This window comes from Entelurus aequoreus, linkage group LG07 (assembly GCF_033978785.1).
Source record: "Entelurus aequoreus isolate RoL-2023_Sb linkage group LG07, RoL_Eaeq_v1.1, whole genome shotgun sequence".
Lineage (NCBI taxonomy): Eukaryota > Metazoa > Chordata > Actinopteri > Syngnathiformes > Syngnathidae > Entelurus > Entelurus aequoreus.
In genome coordinates this window covers 12,652,947-12,662,513 of record NC_084737.1, presented here as the reverse complement: position 1 = coordinate 12,662,513, position 9,567 = coordinate 12,652,947, and the positions used below count along the sequence as shown (strand labels likewise).

The window sequence follows — 9,567 nt, the reverse complement described above, 5'->3', positions numbered from 1 at the left end:
ATTTGCAAATCATTGTATTCTGTTTTTATTTACCATTTACACAACGTGACAACTTCACTGCTTTTGGGCTTTGGATAAAACGGTCAGAAAATATTTTACTCATATTTCCATGCCTTTTGCGCACCACTTTTGTGGGGAGGTACGGGGGCAGAGCTTGGAGTGTGAGAACTCCCTTCCTGGTTTTCAGGACAGTCCAAGTATTTTTAGTACTCAAGGTGTCTAAAATGCGGGCGGGGGGCGGGGGGAGGCAATTTTAGCCCAAAGCTCGTTATTCATTGGCCCTCGGCAGATTGTCAAACTTAAATTAATTCATTATTATCAATACGGCCCCGAGAGGGACAAGCGGTAGAAAATGGATGGATGGATATTATTGGTAATGCTGTCAAATTATACATTTGAAAAAACAGATTAATCGCACTTTAGAATTTGGATTAATCACAAGCATCACTAGTAGTATAAGCTCGCTCGCTTGATTTCAATTAACCTACAAAGACCCCAATACTTGGTCACAAATTCAATTTTATTGTCAGAATAGACCAAAATAAATTGTGTGATTAATCTGTGTATATATGGGATTCATGCTTTTTTAAAATGTTTTATTAATTGCATGAGTTAATTTGTTATTTTTTTGTCACCTATTACACAAAGCTAACGTTGATGTTTAGTTTAGCTATATTTGCATATAATGATGGCCATTGTTTTGCTTTTTAGCATCTTTAATGTACAGAATGTATCAAAGTGGCCCCCGCATCCTTCGATTTTACTGAATGTGGCCCTCGCTAGAAAAAGTTTGGACAGCCCTGGTCTAAGCTATAGAAATGTCTGTCTGTGTGTGTGTGTGTGTGTGTGTGTGTGTGTGTGTGTGTGTGTTCTTGTATTTCTGCCCTTCTTAGGACATCAACAAGGAAAAGTAGCTTCCATATGAGGAGGTGTGAACAAGTTAGGACATAAATCATGGTCCCAATACGGAAAACCATCGCATCTAATAGAGAGCCAAATACTAGAGTCCGTGAACATTGCTCCAAAGTGTTTCTGTAATTTCCTCGTAAAATTATGACTTTTTCATGTAAATTTATCATTTGTTCATGAAAAATTATGACTTTTTAATGCAAAATGGTGTCATTTGTCATGTAAAATTCTGACTTTTGTCACAATATTGCCAATCTTTTTGTTGTTCTTGTAAAACAGTGACATTTTTTGAGTAACATTATGACTTTTGTCATGATTTGGCCAAGTGAAATTCCAATTATTATTATAATATTGCCAACATTTGAAAGTTTTCTTATAAAATTGTGACTTTTTCTGAGTAAAATTACGACTCTTTTCATAAAATTGCCAACATTTTAAGCTTTTCTTGTAAAATTGTGACTGTTATTGAGTAAAATTCCAACTTTTATCATAACATTGCACAAATGTTCAGTTTTTCTTGTCAAATTTTGACTTGCGTTGAGTAAAATGATGATTTTTATTATAATACTAGAGGTAGGCATTTTTCAGAGGTCTCAAGAAGGTAACTAATACTAGAAAGTGTGTGTGTGTGTGTTCTGGCAATGCTTACTTAATGGGGACATCACTCTGTTTACACACTCACCTTTAGGGGACCTCTGACGGTATGGGGACAAAAAAACAGGTCCCTTAAAGGGAAACCTTTTTAAATGACAGTCAGATCCATTCTATATCCTTCTATATATAAGGGTGGTCCCCACAAGTGATGATCAAAAACTTGGTCCCCATTTCAAATGATAACCAGTATGTGTGTGTGTGCGTGAAATTGGGAAATAAATTAAATCACTTTGTAAAGAATCCTTTTTGAAGTTTGGTACATTTTTTTTTGCATTATTTGCTTTTAATTGAACAATTGAAAAAGGCACTTTCATTTCCTTGCTTTTGTTAACAGGGCAGGTCTATGGAGGATCAAATGGAACCAAATAAAATATATGAATACATCTTTAATTACTTACTTAAATGTGTCATTAATTATCAAAACTGAAAAAAAATATATACATGAATGCATTATTAAATGTGTTAATTAATTGAATGCAAAATTATATCAATAAATAATTTCCTATTTTAATACTTGAGTATTTAATTATTTATTATAGTATTTAATAGAGATGTCCGATAATATCGGCTGATAAATGCGTTAAAATGTAATATCGGAAATTATCTGTATTGTTTTTTTTATTATCGGTATCGTTTTTTTTGTTTGTTTGTTTTTTTAATTAGTATTTTTTTATTAAATCAACAAAAAAAACACAAGATACACTTACAATTAATTAGTGCACCAACCCCCCAAAAAACCCTCCCCCATTTACACCCATTCACACAAAAGGGTTGTTTCCTTCTGTTATTAATATTCTGGTATCAATATATATCAATACAGTCTGCAAGGGATACAGTCCGTAAGCACACATGATTGTGCGTGCTGCTGGTCCACTAATAGTACTAACCTTTAACAGTTAATTTGACTCATTTTCATTAATTACTAGTTTCTATGTAACTGTTTTTATATTGTTTTACTTTCTTTTTTATTCAAGAAAATGTTTTTAATTTATTTATCTTATTTTATTTTATTATTTTTTTTAAAAAGGGCCTTATCTTCACCATACCTGGTTGTCCAAATTAGGCTTAATAATGTGTTGATTCCACGACTGTATAGATCGGTATCGGTTGATATCGGTATCGGTAATTAAAGAGTTGGACAATATCGGAATATCGGCAAAAAGCCATTATCGGACATCCCTAATGTTGACATAAGTAATTACATTTAGATATAGTTAAATATTGAAATAAATGATCAAATGGTTAAATGATTAAAAAGTTAAATATGTATATTTCTACAATAAATTAATTGATGAAACATTTAATAACACATTTGTGTACTTAGTTCCAGTTTTAATTAGTTGACACATTTTCAAATATGTATTTACAGTATTTCATTCTGTTCCGATTGACCCTCAATATTTGTGTCTTATTGCTATATGGGGCATTTAGTTAAATCTTCTGGACAAAATGACTTGATTAATGATAACCACTAATAAAACATAAAATTTTGACCTGAGTTCAGTCCGTATGCGCGTCCCTCCGCAGCCTCACACCTGCCCTGATGAGCAGCAGCAGGCAGAACACTGCCGTCATGGTGGCATAGCACTTCAAAACCAGCTGCATAGCTGTGGAAAACTCCGGATGTGACCAGATGGACGAGTTTTTCCCAAAACTGGTGTAAACCAGCAGGTGTATCTCGGCGACCCGGCGCCCCTGAAGCCAGCAGTAGTAGACGTCTAAAAAAAAGAATAAAAGAGTCAGCATCTAATTCAAAGGCAAACCAGAACAAATCCTTACCGGAGTCCTGAAGTGTGGCCGGTTTGAAGACCAGATGATGCCCAGCATCGATATAAAGCCTCGGACTCGCCTGGCTGTGCAAGCGATAAATAGGCTTGGGTCCTCTGTCCCACGCCACCGCCATGCCCGGCCGGGCATCAGGACAGCCCAGGGTCAGGATCTGGTCAGCCGGGTGGTTGAGGTAGGAAACCTGCACCTGAGTTTCTTTAGAACTACAGGAAGAACAGAGTGCAAGTAAACATACCATATGTAATACTGCCAATGTGTTTGACATTATATACTTTTGTAATACATTGTCATTAATTAAATTACAATAAACGCACACAGGGGTGACAATTTGTTTGCATAGAACAGCACGCAGGGTGAAGTTAAAATAAGCAGGGGCGTCCATGACAACGTTGCTTGGATGGCAGCATTAATGGTGCCTTCACAGATGTGTAAGTTACGCATGCCTTGGGTATTAATACACCCCCCCATACCATCACAGATGCTGGCTTTTGAAATGTGCGCCTTGAACAATCCGGATGGTTCTTTTCCTCTTTGTTCCGGAGTACACGACGTCCACAGTGTCCAAAAAGAATTTGAAATGTGGACTCGTCAGACCACAGAACACTTTTACACTTTGCATCAGTCCATCTTAGATGAGCTCAGGCCCAGCGAAGCTTCTGGGTGTTGTTGATAAATGGCATTCGCTTTGCCTAGTAGAGTTTTAACTAGGGATGTCCGATAATGAATTTTTGCCGATATCCGATATTGTCCAACTCTTAATTACCGATACCGATATCAACCGATACCGATATCAACTGATATATACAGTCGTGGAATTAACACATTATTATGCCTAATTTGAGGTCCTTTTTAAAAATAATGAAATAATATAAATAAATTAAAAACATTTTCTTGAATAAAAAAGAAAGTAAAACAATATAAAAACAGTTACATAGAAACTAGTAATTAATGAAAATGAGTAAAATTAACTGTTAAAGGTTAGTACTATTAGTGGACCAGCAGCACGCACAATCATGTGTGCTTACGGACTGTATCCCTTGCAGACTGTATTGATATATATTGATATATAATGTAGGAACCAGAATATTAATAACAGAAAGAAACAACCCTTTTGTGTGAATGAGTGTAAATGGGAGAGGGAGGTTTTTTGGGTTGGTGCACTAATTGTAAGTGTATCTTGTGTTTTTATGTTGATTTAATAAAAAATTAAAAAAATAATAAAAAAGTAAAAACGATACAGATAATAAAAAAAACGATACCGATAATTTCCGATATTACATTTTAAAGCATTTATCGTCCGATAATATAGTTTTAACTTGCACTTACAGATGTAGTGACAAACTGTAGTTACTGACAGTGGTTTTCTGAAGTGCTCCTGAGCCCATGTGGTGATATCCTTTACACACTGATGTCGCTTTTTGATGCAGTACCGCCTGAGGGATCGAAGGTCACGGGCATTCAATGTTGGTTTTCAGCCTTGCTGCTTACGTGCAGTGATTTCTCCAGATTCTCTGAACCTCTTGATGATATTTTCGGACCGTAGTTGGTGAAATCTCTAAATTCCTTGCAATAGCTCGTTAAGAAATGTTGTTCTTAAACAATTTGCTCAGGCATTTGTTGACAAAGTGGTGACCCTCGCCTTGCATTGTTTGTGAATGCATTTCATGGAAGCTGCTTTTATACCCAACCATGGCACCCACCTGTTCCCAATTAGCCTGTTCCCCTGTGGGATTTTCCAAATAAGTGTTTGATGAGCATTCCCCAACTTTCTCAGTCTTTTTTGCCACTTGTGCCAGCTTTTTTGAAAACATGTTGCAGGCATCAAATTCCAAATGAGCTAACAATTGCACAAAATAAAGTTTTCCAGTTCGAACGTTAAATATCTTGTCTTTGCAGTCTCTTCAATTGAATATAAGTTGAAAATGATTTGTAAGTCATTGTATTCTGTTTTTATTTACCATTTACACAACGTGCAAACTTCACTGGTTCGGGGTTTTGTATTTACAGAGTAGAATAGTCAGGTGTGCTTACCTGTGTCCCACAAACACCATAATGTTGTCCACCACGGAAGGGGGAGGAGCTTCATTTGGACAGGTCACATGACAGCTCCTGATCTCTAAACTGGCCCCTGGCCGGCTGCGCTTCAGGCGGCTAAAAGCCTCAGGCACCGCCTCCGACCCGCAGGACACCACGGTGCGATTGGTCCCCTGGTAGCGCACGTGCAGGAAGCGGGAGTGCACGTAGCACAGTCCCGCGCGGACCTGCTCACCCGGTAAGCCGCAGCGATCGCAGCGCGACCACGGCCGGAAGGTAGTGAAGACTCGGTAGAGCGGCTCGCCGGATCTTTGTCTCTGCCTCCTTTTCCTGCTGATGCTCGCACTTTCACGAGCCGGCCTGGATGGCAGAAAGCACAACCCGATTATTGAGGGCGGCGTTTTTAGGACGTTGGAAACAGTGGATGGATGGTTCATCGTATGACAACAAATATTAGGCATCCAAAGATTTTACACCGTACTGAAAAATTCAAAGTATGCATGGCTAATTTGATATTCTTAAAGAGAGAAACTTCACTTTTCTGGAAGAATTTTTCCCATCATTCACAATCCTTATGTACAAACCCCGTTTCCATATGAGTTGGGAAATTGTGTTAGATGTAAATATAAACGGAATACAATGATTTGCAAATCCTTTTCAACCCATATTCAATTGAATGCACTACAAAGACAACATATTTGATGTTCAAACTCATAAACTTTATTTTTTTTTGCAAATAATAATTAACTTAGAATTTCATGGCTGCAACACGTGCCAAAGTAGTTGGGAAAGGGCATGTTCACCACTGTGTTACATGGCCTTTCCTTTTAACAACACTCAGTAAACGTTTGGGAACTGAGGAGACACATTTTTGAAGCTTCTCAGGTGGAATTCTTTCCCATTCTTGCTTGATGTACAGCTTAAGTTGTTCAACAGTCCGGGGGTCTCCCTTGTGGTATTTTAGGCTTCATAATGCGCCACACATTTTCAATGGGAGACAGGTCTGGACTACAGGCAGGCCAGTCTAGTACCCGCACTCTTTTACTATGAAGCCACGTTGATGTAACACGTGGCTTGGCATTGTCTTGCTGAAATAAGCAGGGGCGTCCATGGTAACGTTGCTTGGATGGCAACATATGTTGCTCCAAAAGCTGTATGTACCTTTCAGCATTAATGGCGCCTTCACAGATGTGTAAGTTACCCATGTCTTGGGCACTAATACACCCCCATACCATCACACATGCTGGCTTTTACACTTTGCGCCTAGAACAATCCGGATGGTTCTTTTCCTCTTTGGTCTGGAGGACACGACATCCACAGTTTCCAAAAACAATTTGAAATGTGGACTCGTCAGACCACAGAACACTTTTCCACTTTGTATCGGTCCATCTTAGATGAGCTCAGGCCCAGCGAAGCCGACGGCGTTTCTGGGTGTTGTTGATAAACGGTTTTCGCCTCGCATAGGAGAGTTTTAACTTGCACTTACAGATGTAGCGATCAACTGTAGTTACTGACAGTGGGTTTCTGAAGTGTTCCTGAGCCCATGTGGTGATATCCTTTACACACTGATAACGCTTGTTGATGCAGTACAGCCTGAGGGTTTGAAGGTCACGGGCTTAGCTGCTTACGTGTAGTGATTTCTCCAGATTCTCTGAACCCTTTGATGATATTACGGACCGTAGATGGTAAAATCCCTAAATTCCTTGCAATAGCTGCTTGAGAAAGGTTTTTCTTAAACTGTTCAACAACTTGCTCACGCATTTGTTGACAAAGTGGTGACCCTCGCCCCATCCTTGTTTGTGAATGACTGAGCATTTCATGGAATCTACTTTTATACCCAATCATGGCACCCACCTGTTCCCAATTTGCCTGCACACCTGTGGGATGTTCCAAATAAGTGTTTGATGAGCATTCCTCAACTTTATCAGTATTTATTGCCACCTTTCCCAACTTCTTTGTCACGTGTTGCTGGCATCAAATTCTAAAGTTAATGATTATTTGCAGAAAAAAAAGGTTTATCAGTTTGAACATCAAATATGTTGTCTTTGTAGCATATTCAACTGAATATGGGTTGAAAATGATTTGCAAATCATTGTATTCTGTTTATATTTACATCTAACACAATTACCCAACTCATATATATATATATATATATATATATATATATATATATATATATATATATATATATATATATATATATATATATATATATATATATATATATACATATATATATATATATATATATATATATATATATATATATATATATATATATAGATAGATATAACAAATTTTTTTCTCTAAATTTGGACCCCCGTGTCTGAATAAGGCCCAAGCCTGTTTTAATGTGTGGCACCTTGAGACAAGAATATGTTGACTGACAGTAGCAACATTTCTTCCTTCACTCGTTATTTTCGCAGTTTCATGCATTCTTATGTATAAAGTAGAAAAATCTCAAACCGAATTGCAATTTTGACGGAAAAAAAATCGCAATTAGGGTTTCTCTCAAAAACGTGCAGCCCTAACACACGCCTACATGCCCACAATGTGGCCTTGATCATCTTTGACAATGTTTTCATGCAGAATGTGTTTCATTTTAGTTGTTTACAACTGTGCCGCCCCCCCGCTGGATGCAAACAGACTTTGGACACCTCTGCAAAGTTTGACAGGGGAATTACTAACGGTATTTCAAGACAAAATGAAGATTCTAGAAAACTAAACAACAGTCCATAAAATCACCTCTGTGGCACGATGACTCACCCCAGCTTCTGGACCTCCTGGATGTCGAGGTCGTAGGCGTAAAAGTAGTCGCCGTGCTCAGACCCGCAGATGTAGACGCCCGAGTCGTCCACGCTGGCTCGGAAGAGCAGCAGGCTGAAGAGACGGATGAAGAAGCGACTCCGCAAGTCGCCGCCATGAGGGATCCGGCTGGAGTCTAGCAGCTGGTTGCCATGGTGATCGGCCAGCGCTCTGGTCTCCTCTGAACCGGACCCCAGCTTCCTGAAGAACCATACGACGGAATGAACCTGAAACCAGGGTGTGTTACGGTGAATGAAAGTGAGTCGTTTAAAAAATAATGCTGTGGTCCTGGGACGCACCTGATGGGGCTTGCAGTAGCAAGGCAGCTCCACCGTGGCCCCCGCCAGATAGGCGGCGTTGAAGAAGGTCAGGAAGGCCGGACAGGCTTTTTTCGCAAAGACATCGGCCTTTTCCTCCGGAGGCTCAAAGCTCCAAGCCTTGGTGAAGAGGAGGATGAGGATGAAGGGGGTAAACATGCACAGGGCCTTGCTACCCTAACACATCTTGTCGGAAACTTCTTCAAAGCCTCATCCTGTTTCTTATCAAGTAAGATCCGAGGGCTTCACAAAGCGTTTGTAATCATATTGTTTTTGATCTATCATTAGATAGATTGCAGTTTTAATTTAACTATAATCTTCTTTACAGGGATTTAAAAAAACTAATCAAAACTGTGATTACTTTTTTTTACGTCTCCACACGCAAACAAACAATATTTACAATGCTGGCTAAAGTTTTAGGCTTCATATGTGATATTTCCAACTCCCCAGTAGCCTCAAACGCAACACATAACATTGTCTCTGAGGGTAAGTTTGTTCGATTCTGTGCGAGGGGCGCACCGCGTGGGCGGATACTCTCCGCTTCCTGTCACCGAGCACCCTTTAAATTCACCTGTTTCGCTTAAATAAATTAAAAAAACACCTTGAATTGCCGTCTAAACGCTTCAAAAGTAGTCACAAAGTAAACTAGTCGAGGTACAACCGCCTTTTGATGCGTGGCGGCGTCGCTTAATAAATACAAAGCGCTCCTTCGAAACCTTGCTCTTTTATTGACGTGATGTAATGACGCAACCTCCATGAACTAATAATGACTCGAATAAAATGTAAAATATATATATTATATATACATATATATATTAAAAACACTGAACATGACTCACATTGGTTAGGCGGGGTTACACAAAACCTCCAAAATCTGGGGACACTTGAAAGTAAATAAGCTCTCCAAAGCTAACTCTTTGTACTTCCTGCTTATTTGGCTCGTTATCACGACGTCATATTACGTCATGACGTCACGTATGCAACGTAAACGTAAAATCATCTTACTGACGAATATTATTATTACTAAAGCCAGATTAGTCGCCAGATTAGTTTACTAATG

The 9,567-nt window shown here is 38.8% G+C and overlaps 1 protein-coding gene across 1 annotated transcript; it reads right to left on the bottom strand.

The window, feature by feature from the left end:
- Positions 1 to 554: 554 nt before the first annotated feature.
- LOC133652961 (Ig-like V-type domain-containing protein FAM187A) lies at positions 555 to 9,193 on the bottom strand. The gene is made up of 5 exons (XM_062051921.1): positions 8,490 to 9,193; positions 8,152 to 8,417; positions 5,383 to 5,745; positions 3,343 to 3,554; positions 555 to 3,281 (listed from the first exon to the last, which is right to left on the bottom strand). Exons 1-5 carry the CDS (start codon positions 8,664 to 8,666, stop codon positions 3,064 to 3,066), a joined length of 1,236 nt encoding a protein of 411 aa, XP_061907905.1. The 5' UTR covers positions 8,667 to 9,193; the 3' UTR covers positions 555 to 3,063.
- Between the last annotated feature and the right edge of the window lie 374 nt (positions 9,194 to 9,567).

Coding starts and splice junctions, on each gene's coding strand:
- LOC133652961 (XM_062051921.1), bottom strand. CDS start 8,666: ATGTTTACCCCCTTCATCCTCATCCTCCTCTTCACCAAGGCTTGGAGC. Junction 8,418..8,489: donor GCTACTGCAAGCCCCATCAG/GTGCGTCCCAGG, acceptor CCCTGGTTTCAG/GTTCATTCCGTCGTATGGTT. Junction 3,282..3,342: donor GGCCACACTTCAGGACTCCG/GTAAGGATTTGT, acceptor TCTTTTTTTTAG/ACGTCTACTACTGCTGGCTT.